Source organism: Saccostrea echinata, unplaced genomic scaffold, assembly GCF_033153115.1.
Source record: "Saccostrea echinata isolate AGI-Se365-2 ecotype Australia unplaced genomic scaffold, CSIRO_AGI_Sech_v1 ptg000047l, whole genome shotgun sequence".
NCBI classification, from domain to species: domain Eukaryota; kingdom Metazoa; phylum Mollusca; class Bivalvia; order Ostreida; family Ostreidae; genus Saccostrea; species Saccostrea echinata.
In genome coordinates this window covers 10,373,424-10,390,081 of record NW_026889796.1, presented here as the reverse complement: position 1 = coordinate 10,390,081, position 16,658 = coordinate 10,373,424, and the positions used below count along the sequence as shown (strand labels likewise).

Genomic DNA, 16,658 nt, shown 5'->3' with positions numbered 1-16,658 from the left:
GAAATTTTCGCCCTTTTCGTCCTATTCATGGGTGGGCGAATTTAAAACAGGTCAAATTCAAAAAACTAAGTATGATTTCTTAAACAGAACTGTGACTGGGCGGATTTAAAATGGGGCGAAATTTCTTGCAAGTGGGAAAGGGTGAAAATGGTTCATAGTTGAAAACATTTGTGAGTAAAATAAGGTTGCAAAACTTGCAGATTTTTTCTCATACACGAATAAAAGTTGGTTTACAGTTAACATATGCATGTATCTTGGAACAAATGTTCATGAATATTGCAGAAAAAGTACATAACCTGCTTAAATGGGTTATGTAATTTTTTTCCACAATGGTTACAACTGGTAATTCTGCATTAACAAAGAAAGACATTTTATTGTTTATATTTATGTCTGTATAAATAATTGTATAAAGTAGGGTTAAAGCTATATATAGCGTATCTGAGCTAAAGTATGATAATACGAGATTGAGTGTAGATATACGTGATAAACCCGCTGTGTGTTCCTTGTCATGATCGGAAGAAAAAAGAAACGGAAAAATCCATCGACAGTTCAGTGTATAAATAATGGCCTAACAATTAGTATGAAAAATGTCAGTCAGCATTTGATACAATGATAGGTTGTATGTGCTGACAAGGTCATTGTATCGACCATAAAACTTGCGAAATGATGACTGCAAACGAGACTGTTGATATCCTTGTTTCATCAATTTGTTTGTCAATAGCTTGTCTCGTTTTAGAAATTGTTCATAGAACATGCTCTTGCATGTCAAATCAAACCCCATATGCAGGTGGTATGGATATATTGCTATATAAGTAAGGGAAGTTATATAAAAAAAAAAAATTTCACATAGGTGGCCTTGAAAAACTGGTTCTAACTAGTTTAGCTGTGTTAATGGATTGTTTAAGGAAAGTGGTTTTTATAAGAGAAACACTCTATGACAATGAATGCAAAGAACAACAGAAAAATTGAGAATTTGTGATCAAACTTTAATGGAACATTTGGGTAAAGACATAATGTGTATCTGCAGATCTTGCATTAATATCAGAATAAACACTATATTGTTAACATTTAAAGTTCTTTTACTTGCAAGCAAGTACAATATAGGATATCTGGTAATGTATTGCTCTAATATACATTATGGATTACTTTATTTAGTGATCAATACAAATTAATTACATGTATGTTCTTCAGGAGAACAATAAAATTAAAAGCACACAAATTCTAGCATATTTCTACCTAACATAAATGAATTCAATATTTGTGGGGGTTTTACTGAATTTATAAATGACATATCTTATATAACCATTTTAAACCATTTCAATATCAAATAATTATAGAAGCATAATGATTCAAGCTTCATAATTTGCCTGCCTAAATTTAATTTATTAAGTTAAACACTTCTTTGCTCATGCCCAAGAACATGGTTTACATGCTCAATTCTTGTCAATTATTGTTAAGCATATACATGTAGTTCACAGAGTGTAATTTTCTTTTGACTGAAATTGAAAAATAAGTACAATTTGACTTCTTAATTACATTAATTAACATCAGGGTGCTAGTGAAAAAAAACAATTAAAAATACAACCTCTTGAATAATAAATATTACATGTACAACCCTATATACTTAAGCCATCAATTACACTTAGTGGCTGGAGCAGACCAAGCTTTAACCAAGAACGATATCACTCCATACATGAAAATGAAATTGACATGTACCTACTACCTAGTATACATGAAGGAAGTAATGAAAATAAATTGCATTTTTTACCACATAATTGCACTTGTGATGTGTTTATAAATGCATCAAAGATTGAATTCCCTAAATAAACACAGCTTTATACTACATCCTATCTTCTTCTAACTTATCTGCAATGACGATTCTACACGAAATTGAATGCCTTTGAAAAAACATGTACATTTGTATTCTATAAATGCTTCAAACTATTCAGAAAAGCCCACTGTTACTGTGATGAGGTAGTCCAACTATAAGAAGTGAATGTACTCCAAATCAAGGAATACACAAAAATTAATACACTGTACAATGATATTCACCCTTATGTTAGTAAAATCTACCACTTATCCATCCTTATTTGAATTTAAAACCATAAACATGCATACATGTACTGGGTCATCTTTGCCCTTCAAAATTTTAGTGATTCAATTCCTCAAAATAGGGAATTTATTTTGTAGGGTTTTTTTTGCTTCTTTTTTGTTATTTTATAAACTTCCCATTTGATTTAATTAAATCCATGATAAAAACATTTTTCTTTCAATCTTTATTTCATATTTATGCCAGACTCCGAACACACGTATTGAGAATTCAATGATTGTAGACCCTCTATTATCTTAGTAAAGAACTTGACAAGGAAATTTTTCCACATCTTTAAATTCTTGCAATATTTGTTAACCTGTTATCCTCTTCATTTTACCCCCCCCCCCATCTTTAGTGTCACATTAGTTAGACATATCACACAATTTTTAACTGAATACAAAACATGTATTCAAGATATATGGATTACAATATAAAACAATATGTCTCTTCAGAAAATTATATTATGGTTTCTATAACTGATTAAAAATGCTATAATATAAGACAAACTTATAAAAGATAGGCTTCCCCACCTATAAATCATTTGTTTTTTAACAGTTGCTGTATACGGTATCAGGTTTTGCTGCATTATTATGAATTATGTGACCTTCCCAAAAAAGGATTTTAAAATAAGGAAGACACGCTACCATTTAAGTTATCTTTACAATGTAACCTAATAAATCAATATAATTACAGTTTAATTTTGTTTTTGTTTGTTTTTGTTTTTATTGCATTGATATGTTGTACATCAGGAGTATGTTGAATTCTTTCAAAAGCCATGAAGATGTCATAAAATTCTGACAGTCCCACAATGTTCCAGAAATTAAGATTAAACTGTATTTCATAAGCTCCTGCAAAGTCATAGATTTCTTAGGACACTGCAATAGTCATAAATTTCATAGGACACTACAAGAGTCATAGATTTTATAAGATACTGCAATAGTCATAGATTTCATAGTATACAGCAATGGTCAAATATTTCATAGGACCCTGCAAAATACGTAGTTATATGTTAAAACTTTTTAGCAGGTATATTAAAGGAAAACACATTTTACAACTTGGTATTAAATGATTGAAAACATTCAAAACAATTTTTGTATGGACAGCAAATATTGCTTTTAATTTTAAAATATTGGCCTGTAGCATTTAAATTTTCAAAATACAACTACGGTTTTCCTGGCAGTTGACAGACATTAACAGAAAGCTTAAAAATTCCAAGTGAAAGCTTTGCTTTCAGCAATTAGAAAGAAAAAAAAAAATGTACACACTAACATTTGCCTTAATTCACAAAAAACAGAGATTTAAGCTTTGAAATTGAAAAGTAAGGTGATTTTTCATTCGTTGACAGTAAAGGGCGTGACCTGGAACAGGAAGCAGTGATTACACACTCTGACAGGATTCATGTAGCCAAAATGAGGAAGAGGAACAAAGTTGGAGGAACATCGGCCACAGTATATCTGTAATAGAAATAAAGACTTCATAAAAGTAAGATTAAAACATTTATCTTTTATCAAAGTAGCAAAGATCTGGATGATTAAAATATAAATAACGCTCATGAAAATTTGTGAATTTTGTAGTTGGAAATTTCTTAATTTGACTCAAGGGCACATTACCTTTCAAAGTTTTTTTTTCAGTTTATCATATCAGAAAAAGAGAATATTTGCAATGTAATTTTTTTACAACTGTGAATTGATAGCAAAATTCAACAAAAAGTTTACCAAAACAGCCTTTCAAGCATACATGACTGATTAAATGACCTTACATGTCAGAGATAATCATTCACTGACCTTTCCACAGTTTCTGCAGTGATGTCGTCTTCTCACAAAGTTAAAAGGAATCTCACAAGCCATACACTTCTCCATCTGATCATCTGGTACCCATTGTGGAGGTTCTACAATAAACATATTCTACATGCTATTAGAAAAACAGCAAAATCTCCATGTACTTTAACTTATATACATGTAACATATGATTAAAGATTTTTGCAATGGTTGTTAAAACTTTTAACTTCAAATTCATCTGTTCAATTCATTTAGAGAATTTCATGTTAAACTACAGTAGACCTAATGGGACAAATACCCCTGGTCTCAACGAAGACATATTGCAAACATGTTACATTTCAAATACTGAATGAATATAAAGCATAAACAATAGCAAAGATATACACCAAATACACTGTATGTCACTTGTGATTTGTTTTGAAGCATAAAATTATGTAAAATGCAGCATATGATGTATGCAATTTTCAAAGATACACTATATGTGCAATCTGATTAAAATCAGAATTTTGTTATGCTCCGAAATTCAGATAGTCGCTGTACAAAGCGACTATCAGAATTTCGGAGCGTAACAAAGATCTGATATTAATCAGATTGACTATACGTTCAGATCTGGTTTGTATATCACTTGTATTAAATAAAATAAAAATATTCTTAAATGCTGTCCTTAACTAGAGTCATCCATGTGTAAATGTAGATCTGGTACAGCATTTAAAGGGTGCACCACACTAGGCTTTCAAAGATGTACTATATATACAAGTTGGTTTAGATATTACATGGGAAATTTTCTGAACATTGACATTGACCATGATCTATAAATAAGCAGACAGAGAGACAGACAGACAGGACAACTTCATTAACAACCCTCCAATATTTTCATTGTGTGGGTTATAATAAACTTCAACTTACATTTCTCAATGTACAGACAAGATTTTTTTCAGGAAATGTATGTCACATTAAAAAACAATTTAGCAAACAGTAAAACAGTTTAGCAAATGTCTAAAGATACCAATAATATTAAATGGAGATCAAGTTAATAGCATTTACATGCAAATACATAATGAAAGCAAATTAAAAGCAAGCTGCAGGAATCCATTCCCATGATTCAGGAAGTAAAACAATTAGATAGTGACATGTAACATACTATTAAAGAGTTGTACATTAGTGCTTCATATATGAAACACTCATGCCAGATACGAGCACTTTACCTCGAGGTCTGTTAGAAGTAGATCGATGTCCATATCTGTTGGTTCTACGTGACATGAAGTTGGGGTGTCTGTCGAATTTCTTCTTTGGGTTTTCATCTAGCACTATGACGGGATCAGAGCAGTTCATGTCAAACACACACTTCAGGATGTTTCTTAAGTCACCAGCATAGTTTGTTTGTAACTGATCTGCTACTCCTGTTAATTAATCAATCAATAAATCAATCACTCTTCTATTGAAAATCAATCACTCTTCTATTGAGAAGTACCTTTAAATGCATGTACAGTACAACTCAGTTATAAGGGAGTAACTGGAACCTCAAATTTTACTTCCTTATAACTGGGATTCTTTATATTCCATAACAAAGTAACAATTTTACTTCCAGATTTATCAAAAGTTCCCAATAACTGAGATTTCCTTATAAGCATATTCTTTATAAGTGATTTTTACTGTAACTTTAATACTGTGATAATAATTATACATTTTATGAGTGATGACTGGGTATAAAAAAATATAACTATTTTGGCCAGGTGATGAAAAAGTGTATCATTTCAAAATGACTAGTTTGCAAGTTTCAGCAAAGTATCTACTATTGAACTTTGGTATCTTGAATATCAAAATTTCAAATACCATGGGTATGTCAAAGTGATTTTGAAGTTCCATTAATTTTTTCTTTATTTAAATCTCAAAACCTTTAGTCCTCAAGTACATCGAAGTTTTTTTGCCGATTCTGTTAAAATCTTTTTCTTACAATGTACGTGTCTGAATAATTGGGAAATACACACATAAGATGGATCCTCTATACCTTACCTGATATGCAAACAAATAGTCTATGAATTAGGTCACTGCTGCTTCTAAACCTGGCCCTAGCCTCTTTCCGAGAAGCGAGTTCTGCGGCCTGAACTGCAAGGGTGATCTCTTCATCATCGTTACTTTCAGAATTGTAGGAACTAGTCTCACAACTTTCATCACTGAAAAATTAAAAAAAAAATAAATCATTTAAAAAATTCAAAGGGAAAAAAATCAATAATACTGTATACAAGGAAATTTTCGCCCTACTCACAGGTGGACAAATTTAGAACTGGGCAAATTCAAAAAACACAGTATAATTTCTTAAATAGAATTGTGACTGGGTGAATTTAAAATGGGGCAAAATTGTTTGTGTGAAAGGGTGAAAATAACACGGGGTGAAAATAACCCTGTATACAGTATTCAGTAACTGAAAGTAATCAACACAGCACAGCACAAAGAACCACTCAATGTCCTTACCTTTCTCTATCCCACTCAGCATCATAAGTATTACTATGGCAACTAGAAAAGCTGGAACTCACACTGTCAGTTGTATATCTTAGTCTTTGTATGCGAGGATGCTCAAGATTACGAGTGCTCTCACTCGAGCGAGGTTCCTCAGTACAGTTTCCTTTACTGGTTCCACTTGTACCGGCTTTGGTTGAGTCTTTGTCACTATTTTCACTATCATTCGGTAATCCTGGTGAAGGTCGAGGCTCTGAGGGGCCCTCGTATTTATCACAAACAATGGTGTCTATCACAAGATTTGTGTTACTGGCAATATCACAGATACTATGGGCATCTTTGTTTTCTAAAGATATAGTTGATTGGTGGACGTCAGAATTAAAATGGGATTGGTCTGGGCAGGTTTGTGGTGGTTTTTCAGAAATAACAACAGAATTGTCAGAAGAAAGAGAGGAAGTCGAAGGTGAACTGCTGATAGATGATGCGGAAATCCGAGGAATTTCCAGATTCAAGTTATATTGCTGACTACTTTGTCTACTGTACGGGGGAATTCCACTGGTAGCACGATTCACTAATTCATTAACAATATCTCTACAAAAAAACTGTACGTCATGGTCGGCTAAATTAGAATCGGCACTGGGAGTCTCTGTACAAACAACGGTAGAATCTGAGGAGATGCTGACAGTACTGGCATCACACATAACTGTTTCTGAAGTGCTCACATTCTCACTTTGAAGCCCCGAATCTCGGCTCTCTGACTTGTTGAGACTTGAGTTCAGAGACTCTTGACCCTCTAAGGAATCCACAAGTGTGTTAGTGGGGGAATAGTCATCAAATGGGAGATTTGATACATTTAATGCCTCCTGTTCTGGGGTCAAAAGGTCAATAGAAGTGTCAGAGATCTGGGTCATCTCTTGTTCCAGACGCCGAGTGATTTCGGTCAGGGTGGTGGACGTACTACATTCTGTTTCCTCTTCAAATCCAGGGTCCACCTGGGAGGATTCATCCTTCTGCTCAGGTTTAGACAGAATTTTTTCTGGTTCTTCAGCACTACACAATGCACCCTCTAAAGCACTTAATTCTTTCTCATTTAGCGTGTGGAGAAGCTCCCTACAGTAAGAGATACAAGTTATTTATTTGATCCTGAAGTAAATTTTATACCATTAATTATAACTTCTAAATATAAACAACAGTTGTGCACAGTAGCTAACTTGAAACTTTTGATATAAGCATCATCTACTGGTACTTACAACATTCTGAACTTTTAAACAAAGTAACCTATACACAGATATGCATGCTGAATAAATCCCTACCTGATCTTTTGTAGCAGAGTCTGAAATGGTCTAAACATTTCTGATATGTTGGAAGGTTCTAAATCAGGGTTCAGTGGACCCTCAGGATACACCAGTAAACCACTGAAATATGAATGACTTAGTGTTAAAATTCTTCAATAGTAAAGAAATTGTTCATAAGTGTATCTTTATATAAAACATGTTTTATTCATATATAGTCTCTGAAACATACTTATGATTTGTTTTTTCCTTATTATAAATTCAGGAACTGGCAACTTCAATTATAGGAACTACATTGTAATATTCAATAACTTAACCATGTGTAGGTTTTAAAAATTGGAATCTGCACTCCAGAGAAGGCAGCTGTCTACACCTGGTTTTCTCCTTGATCCATGCTTACTTGGGGCACAGAGGGGACTAGGACCTTCTTATATTATGTACCCAGTTTTGGGGTGGCTAGCTGTGTGCCTGAAAAATGTACTACCAGGACCCTTGTTTTATATTGTGTACCCAGTTTTGGGTGGATAGCTGAGTGCCTGATTTAATACAGATACGTAAGCCTAAACATCAAAACATACCATACAATGGCCAGTCTCGGAATGGTGAACATGAGTGCTGGATCATAATCATCAATCATTTCTTGCTCAATCAGGCCTTTTTTCAATGCCCTGTAAAATAAAACAGAGATATGACTAAAGAGTTACAGCAAATACGATAGAGAATTATGAAACTATAAGAAAACTGGTGATGCACTGAACCTTGCAAAAGAACAGATTAGTACTACATGTATTCATACACCCTTTAACAAGAAAAAAAAATCCATGATTTATACTCTTTTAATTTAATGCAAGGGGTAGAACTCCATACTTAAGTTCACTTGGACAGAAAAGACAGTTTGTTGTCAAATATAAACAGTAAATTAATGCAGTGGTGTACAGTGTTCAAGAAGCATGTGTCTGCTAAAGGAATTCTATAGTAATATCAGACCTGTTTACCCGTATTGTTGTCTCTCAGTATTTTTTTTATTAGATATGCCAGTGAGATTTGGCATTTGCCAGTAAGAATTCACTTTCCATGGATTTTACAAATATTACTAGAGAACAACTACATTTCTGATTACCAAAACATGGTTTAATAACAAAGAAAAACATCATACATGTACCATGCTTTCTGTCAAGGGGTTTCTGTCATTTTTTAAACCACCTCGTTTTGGCAACCCGACATTACTTAAGAGGTTGAAATCTTTCTCTTTTTTTTTTGATTAAAAAGCATCAAACTGAGACAGATCATAACGAAAAACTAACTGCTAAAATCCAAACGAACGGATTTCCGATTTCCATATTTTCATAATAGCAAAACATTAGACGTATTTTGGACTCAAAATCCCTATAAAATACAGCAAATCATAAGAGTAAATAGGTCTGTAATATCAAAACTTAAAAGCGACATTCATGATTAGGTCAAGGGCCTGGGAATGATTTATTTTAAAAACCAAGGTAATTTAAATTCTCTCCAACACCAATCAGTACTTAACTTTGTTGTAAGGGGATAACTGGGTTTTTTTTCTGATGAAAGAACACATGACTTGAACAATATACAGGCATCAATCCACTAAATATTCCATAATACAGAATATTTATTTATATTTAATGACCAGTGTGGATAATTTTTACATCATATGAAACAATATAGTACCTTTGAACAGTTTCTGAGAAGAGAATGGTGATTTCCTGTGACAGATCATACTCCTTCATTGTTTTCACAGGAACCATTGTGCTGACATAGCTGGAAAAAAAAGAATACATTTGTGATTCATCACATTAGCAAAATACTATGAAAGTGAAGTAGTTATCATTTAATCTTCCAATAACAAAATGCAATGAAAAATTTCTACTCACTATATATGTCGACACTTGATAAGTCAAAGTGAGTATATTTTTCAACCTTACCAGTTACCATGAACACAAAGTTCCTTCATATTTGAGATATCTAGGTTTGCCTTACTTCTTTCTGTTATAAACTATATTTTTAAAAGTATTATATACCTTTTTGGTCATTTACCTTAATTCAAATTCTGCAAACAACTTGTCAAAAATGGTTAATGATTCTCTGACCTGAAATAAAATCTGTACATATATACCTCTCCACAGTTTTACAGCACAAGACTGACAAAAAAATAATGAGGGGCTTAAAACTATTCTTTCACATATACATGAACAACATTTGTATATATTTCTATATCCACTTATTGCACTAGAGAATTTTTTGCTTCAAACTGTTTCTACCAAGTGATTTTTTCTTTGCTTCCTTCAAAGCTAAATGCTTATTAAATTAGCTCAGCTTCAATTTCCTCCAATCAAGATGATAATTATGTTAAGTTGTTTACCCTATCTGAATCTATGGACTGGTTCCTTAGGCACTGTTCTCTCAGTAAGGTACGAAGACTGTCTAGATTCTTTGTCAGAGCCCGGGCCAGGGGCCTCATTGAGGCACTCTCTATCTCCCTGTTCATAATGCTGGACCCAGCAGCCAGACACTTGAAAAATAATACAAAATTGGTCTTAATTTCTCCCCATGTAAAATAGGTATATAATTAAACAGAATTGTATATATGCTGTAATTATACTATAATTATATCCATCCCCCTTTAAAATATAAGCTTAATAATATCCCCCTTATTTCAAAGTTGATAAATTTGTGGTTTTATACAAATTAGAAGATGTTGAATATGATGCTATTGATAGTTCTCAAAAACGAAAAGACATCCCCCCCCCCCCCCTCCAAAAAAAAAAAAGAAGGGAATGTTACTTACAAAAATTACAACTGCAATAAGGACAAATGATTGTAAATGGAAAAAATTCATTACCTTGTATATAAAATAAACATACAATACAGGTGCATTTAGAATGTCCACTGTACATGATATATTTGTAACTTTTCTGTTTACTGCTTGAAATATACAAGAAGTCCTTTTTTCTCACTTTTTCTCAACCTCCTCTCTCATGTGTCACTGGGTAATCCTACTATAACTATTTCAATTCATTACTGATGACCTAATTGTAATTGTCATGCTTTTTGTTGGAGATTGATTATCTTGGGTTGAATGGCCTCTGGTAGAAGAAAGTGTGCCAAAAGATCAAGATACATTTACATCTAATTAGTGAATCATTCTACCATTCATCCCACATACCTTGTGGGAAATACACTCCCCAAAGGACTCATTTATTTTACAAAATTCAGGTGTGCTTATAGATTTTTTTTAAAACCTTTTGTTTAATTTAACTGAATGACTTAATGAACTTTCATTTTCAAAAAGATCAATGCTTGCTTCCTCTGATCAGCCAGCGAGTAATAAAATGAAACAAGAAGATCTATCAGGTAGCTATACTTGGAAGCAGAAACTAATGAAGTGTATCAACACATGACAATTGTTTAAGTAAAAATAAATGTCCTATTGGCATCCAAAAAATCTATAGGTTAGCACTTTGCACCATGTCACCTCTTAGTTTATAATTATATATAAATTTGCTTTCAACTTTTTTTATTAAACAAAATTTAATTTGCGATTAGCAAGATAAAAAAAAAATGTTGATTGCAACAATGAAAATTAATAATTTGTGCAAACATAACACGATCAGTATGCATATGCAGCAAATAAAAAAAAACTTCTTTCAACCACAATAATTGACAACTGCAATCCCATTGCTCATCTGTTATACATTTAAAATAGATAAGGATTGTCAAATTTTACCTCTGCCCCAAACCACAGCTGTCCAGCCAAGTTTTCTTGCAAAACATCATCTGGGAACTTCACCCGGAAATCCCGGTTTGCCTTCTGGTTTCCTATGGCCTCATCGATAATTTTCTGCACTACCACTAGGACTTTGTCCTGACATGTTCGTAACTTATTAACCAGAGTGGTACATCTCTCTGGGTCCTTTCTGCCATCAAAACTATCCAATTCCGCTGCCACCTCATTGAGTTCCTCGTCAGCAAAGAAAAACTGCGCTAACAGAGAACTGTCACTTTTCTGAAAAAGAGGATTCTGAGAAATGAAGTGTTGTTTGATAAGATTTGTTAAACCTTTTAAAATTCATTGCTATATAAATCTATACTAAAATAAGTCTAACATTTGCAATGTTTAACCAAGAAGTTCACCAAAAAAAAAAATCGATCTTGGACTGTTCTGTGAGATGTTGGACTGGTTGATGAGATGTTGGACCACTATGACATTTTTTACATCACACTTTATTCCTCAATGTAGGTGGTGTCAGCTAAATCTTATCTGCATTTTTTGGTGTTTGACAGATACAGAAATGACTAAGTTATATTTATTATAAACATGGAAGTCAGCGCTAGGTAAGTAAATAAAATAAAAGTAAAAGGTATAAAAAAAAATTTTTTTTAACAGGGTTCTCGAGCAAAATTTTTTTTTCCTGAAACCTTAAACGAAACTGCTTGCCATTAGCCTAATGGCCTAAGGCAAACAGTTTGGTTCTTGGATCTGACAAAATGCATATTGCCCATGAACCCTGGAGTCAATAAATGTATAATATTTATACACGTAATAAGTTCCTTTTTCAACAGGAAAATACATGCAGCCCTTGGAGTAGTTTACAATGAGTCCTTCAATTTAAAAATTCTTACAATAAACAGCTGAAGCAAAATTTCTTTAAAATAGTGCCTTTCCACATATTCTAGAGATGTATACATTCTCTCAAAACAGAAGACTAACAAAACTGTTCCATAAGATATTCTTAGACAGTATCACAAAAGAGCTCTTCACTCTGTATTATGGAATACTATATAACCTATATACTTTGCACTATGCACTTTCTTTTGGTTCCATGAGTATTAAATTACCTATTACATGTATTACAAATGGTTAGCTTGATTTTAATACATTCCATTAATACAAAATTTTCTAAACCATTAAAGACCCTTACCATGGTGTTCCTAAGACAAGATATTCATCCAAAATGACAGTGTCTAACCAACACGTCAGTATTTTAACATAAACTTCACAATACAGTAAAATATTAATGCTTATCTCACAAAGGAAATTTCATTGCAGCATCATTTATCCAGAGACATTATAAATAATTTATATGTGAACATGGGTTATTTATCCCTCTCCTTATAAACTCGCAATTAATTGTTTATATTTATAAGGTAGTAATGGTACATAGAAGAAGATAAATGAAATATGATGTCATTATCAGGTTGTTTAGTTTGTAATTATATAAAACAGTCTGTGATTGATTCTACTTAGTTTAATTTGTTATTTGAGAAAGGTTTATTTCAGGAATGAATTCAAATTACCCAAATTATACAAGTATACACCCAGGGTTGGCATATTTAACACTTTTTGTATATTTAATTTGTACTATAAAAAATATGAAAATATAATTATATATCATATATATCCAAACCACTGTATCTTGAGATCATTAATGTATCATATCATAGGATACCTTTATCATCATGATCATCCCAGCCCTAATTTACAAAGAATGCGATAAATTGGAACTGAATTTTTAAGTCAATGTTTAACTTTATATTAATGGGTGTTCATTTCTCACATGTTACATGTATTTTTTTTTCCAAAACAAAAGGGGTTTTTAAAATGTACAGTACAGTTAAATGAACTTCTAATACATTCCCTTAATATGATAAACCACAGATAATCCAAACAAGACTGAGCAAAATTTGATACAGATAACCTTTCTTGCAGATGGATACTGTTTTTATATCTTTATACTGAAACAGTATGGTCAGGAGATAAAACCAGATGGAACTTGTTAACAGGGTTACTTAAACCAAATACTAGTTTTACCTAGAAAGCTATTTCTAGTCATCTGCCTGTAGTTTACATGGTATTAAAACCTTCAGTCTGATTGTAGTCTTTTGTTAAATTACTAATTTCTGATGGTAGATGACATTATTTCTAAAATTGTGCCACACTGTCAAAACCAATTTGATCTCGTTCATTGGCATATTTGGCATGCTTTAAAGTTATTGAAATTTGCTGACTTTATAAACACCTGGACAGATCTTCACAATTGTGAATGGTTATAAACCTCCCCTCTCTGGCCCAAAAAATAAATATATAAACACTAAAAATGTATCCATGGAAAGCACTGAATGAAAATAATGATGATGTTTCATATAATTTTTAATCTACTTTGTTCTGTAATATTAATATCTAATAGACAAATTACTTAGCAGATCCAATGCAAATGCATTCCATCATTATGTCAATCACAACATACTCATCATAAAGCCCACCAAATACCATCCTGTAAGAGCGATTATCATAAGTATTCCTATTTCCCTCATACCATCCAAGAGTGGAACAAACTACCATCAGAGATAGTCTTGGCGAATACACCTGAGACCTTTAGGTCTTAGGTGATCGCCTTCCAGCCATAAATAAGAAATATTATTTTAATCTTTTAACCTTTTAAAGTTTTAATTTTGGTTATATCATGCGCACCACATTTGCCATAATAATCAGCTTGTTGATTGTGGGCAATACTTGGCATGAGCAGAAGAAGTGAAATGTACGAAAACTATGTTTGAATTCATCTTACAAATCAAGTAAAAAATATAAACAAAATGGAATATCATGAATTTAGGACACATATCTTCTTTTCTAAAGGTAAATATATTAATCTAAAATATGTGTGCGTAAGGTTACTGGCTTCACTTTTGCAATAACAAGACAACACTGAAGTACAATACATATCAAACTATACTTAGGCAGGGCCTGGGAAGGGGCCGCGCCATGCGCTATCAGTGTTCGAAATTCAGAATTATTTTCTATGGGTCCAAAGGACCCACAGAGAAAGGGACCACATGAGTCCTTCCAGGGCAGCGTAGGCCCAAAAATTATTAATACCATAAAATATTTGGGAAAAATAAACTTTTACGTATTGATGATCTCGGTAAGTTTATTGCTTCATATGAAATATGTCAATTTAATAAAGGGTAACTACAACTCGCAAGTATTAACAATATGAAACGGTAAAACATCAATCGTCAAACAGTCTTACTTGGTCATATATAACATGTAAAGAGCTTAACATGTGTTTAGATTTTTCCTTGGAATTACAATTTCTGTTTTTAAAATCGGCGGGTAGAAAATTACACAGGTTTCTTAGATTACCACAATATGTTGTTAAAATGTACTTATAAGTATACTTGGACAATTTTCCGTAGAAAGTTTGTAACCGCATACATATAGCGTAAATTTATTCCACGCAGGAAAAAAAATTAAATCTTCAGTATTTATTTAAAATGCACATGAAAAGAAGATATCATCATCGGCCCAAAATTATTTCAAGGACCCATTTAGTCATACTATTCGTGAGTCCTTCCGTTTGTACGTCGGCGCAGGACCGACGGGCCGACGCTAATTTCGAACACTGTGCGCTATATGCGCATACTTTCAAAAAATGGTGCAATGCCTTATGGTCTCTGTGCCATGTGCCATGCCCTGCAAAATGCAGGCACGCATGATTTTCTACTTTGTAAGTTTATCGCAATTGGCACTATTGGTATTCCTCATCGAAGTTAGATGGAATCTGCAATGTATCATATAATAAAATCAGAACCACCATTCAACATATTGACATTCACTGGCAAAGAAACAAACTTTTCCTCCCATGTGATTCATAAGCATCAAGTCTTTTTGGACGACTGACCACAGCTTTTCAAAAGTCATGCACATGGAAAAAAATTACCTTACAATGAAATACCTTATCAACCAAATCTACTTATCTTGGCCTGTCCCTTGATCTCTAAATGATAAAATCAGCATTTTTTATTTAGAATTGGTGCATTTGGTTTAAGTATAATTTTTCTAATACTTGCTGTGTTAGATGACGAATGTTTTAATTAAGAATTTCTTAGCAATAGAAAAATCATTTCCACTAGTCAATGTCATGATTTGTCAATTCCTATTGCATTTTTTCTTTGTTTTCCTAAATTTTGTTGTCAGAGATGTATGCATTATCATAGCATCTTACTATGATATATTTTAGAATGGTCCCAATATTTTCCTCTTGGCCCCTCGAATTTCAAAATGACCCCATCATTTTATGAATAACGGGGCCATTGGCCCCATCTGTTGTTTGACTTTCCCAGACACTGCTTAGGCTGAGTATTCTTACCTATCTAGTCAAATTGTATCATTTGAAATCATATTTTTTAAAGTAGAAAATGATAATAATATATGAGACTCTTGTCTGTCTACATGTTTTAGACTTGTAAATTTTTGGCTGTACTGACAACAGGTCTTAGCACCTCATTCTCAACATACAAATTCCACCCTAAACAATTCTCTTTTAGAAATATGTATAAAATCTTACTTTCGATAGATTTAAATACCCAGTTATCTAAAAATAGCTACACAGGTGAAAACAATCTTTACAATATACTGAACCTGTCAGGTATCAACAAGAATAATGTGTATCCTTTCCCTTTTCATAAAATTTCTCGCAATCTTTATTTCATATCAACAGCGTAAAAAGTCAGAACAATTCCTAAGTCCACTGCAATGACGACATATCGTGACTGGTGATGACACAAATTGCGGATTCATGCTATGATAAATGCGTAACAAAGGGATTTCTAAACCTGACAAAATAAAAACACTAGGGCTCTATATTTACCTTCGGTCTGTTGAACCATTTTCGAAGAGAATTCATCTCTAGGCTGGTTAGATAACATAATCAGATTGAGATTATCACATTCATTTGTCACCTGAAGGTACATTAGTCATAATAAATTGTTCATTCTTTCCTAACAGGATTTTCTACCTTCCCAGTCTCGCGATCATCTCGAAGTGGAATAGATAGAGAAACCAATATGAGTAAAAAAGGATTATCCGGATTCGAAAAATTCTGGCTAATCCAGCGCGAAGTTCAGGATCTCTCGTGATTTTCATTGTTGAAAATTTTACAAAGTATTCTAGAGCTTAAAATAATATATCCTTCCCCATTCATGCCCATAGCAACGGTTCTTCCTGAAGTTTTT

The 16,658-nt window shown here is 32.8% G+C and overlaps 1 protein-coding gene across 1 annotated transcript; it reads right to left on the bottom strand.

The window, feature by feature from the left end:
• Positions 1–969: 969 nt before the first annotated feature.
• Positions 970–16,452, bottom strand: LOC133202992 (lateral signaling target protein 2 homolog). Its single transcript, XM_061338845.1, has 12 exons — positions 16,295–16,452; positions 11,371–11,649; positions 10,006–10,155; positions 9,681–9,733; positions 9,315–9,404; positions 8,198–8,287; positions 7,641–7,742; positions 6,343–7,437; positions 5,884–6,044; positions 5,076–5,270; positions 3,877–3,980; positions 970–3,546 (listed from the first exon to the last, which is right to left on the bottom strand). The coding sequence occupies exons 1-12, from the start codon at positions 16,328–16,330 to the stop codon at positions 3,424–3,426; spliced, it is 2,478 nt and encodes an 825-aa protein (XP_061194829.1). The 5' UTR covers positions 16,331–16,452; the 3' UTR covers positions 970–3,423.
• Between the last annotated feature and the right edge of the window lie 206 nt (positions 16,453–16,658).

Coding starts and splice junctions, on each gene's coding strand:
- LOC133202992 (XM_061338845.1), bottom strand. CDS start 16,330: ATGAATTCTCTTCGAAAATGGTTCAACAGACCGAAG. Junction 11,650..16,294: donor AATGGTTCAACAGACCGAAG/GTAAATATAGAG, acceptor CCTCTTTTTCAG/AAAAGTGACAGTTCTCTGTT. Junction 3,547..3,876: donor ACTGCAGAAACTGTGGAAAG/GTCAGTGAATGA, acceptor TTTCTATTACAG/ATATACTGTGGCCGATGTTC.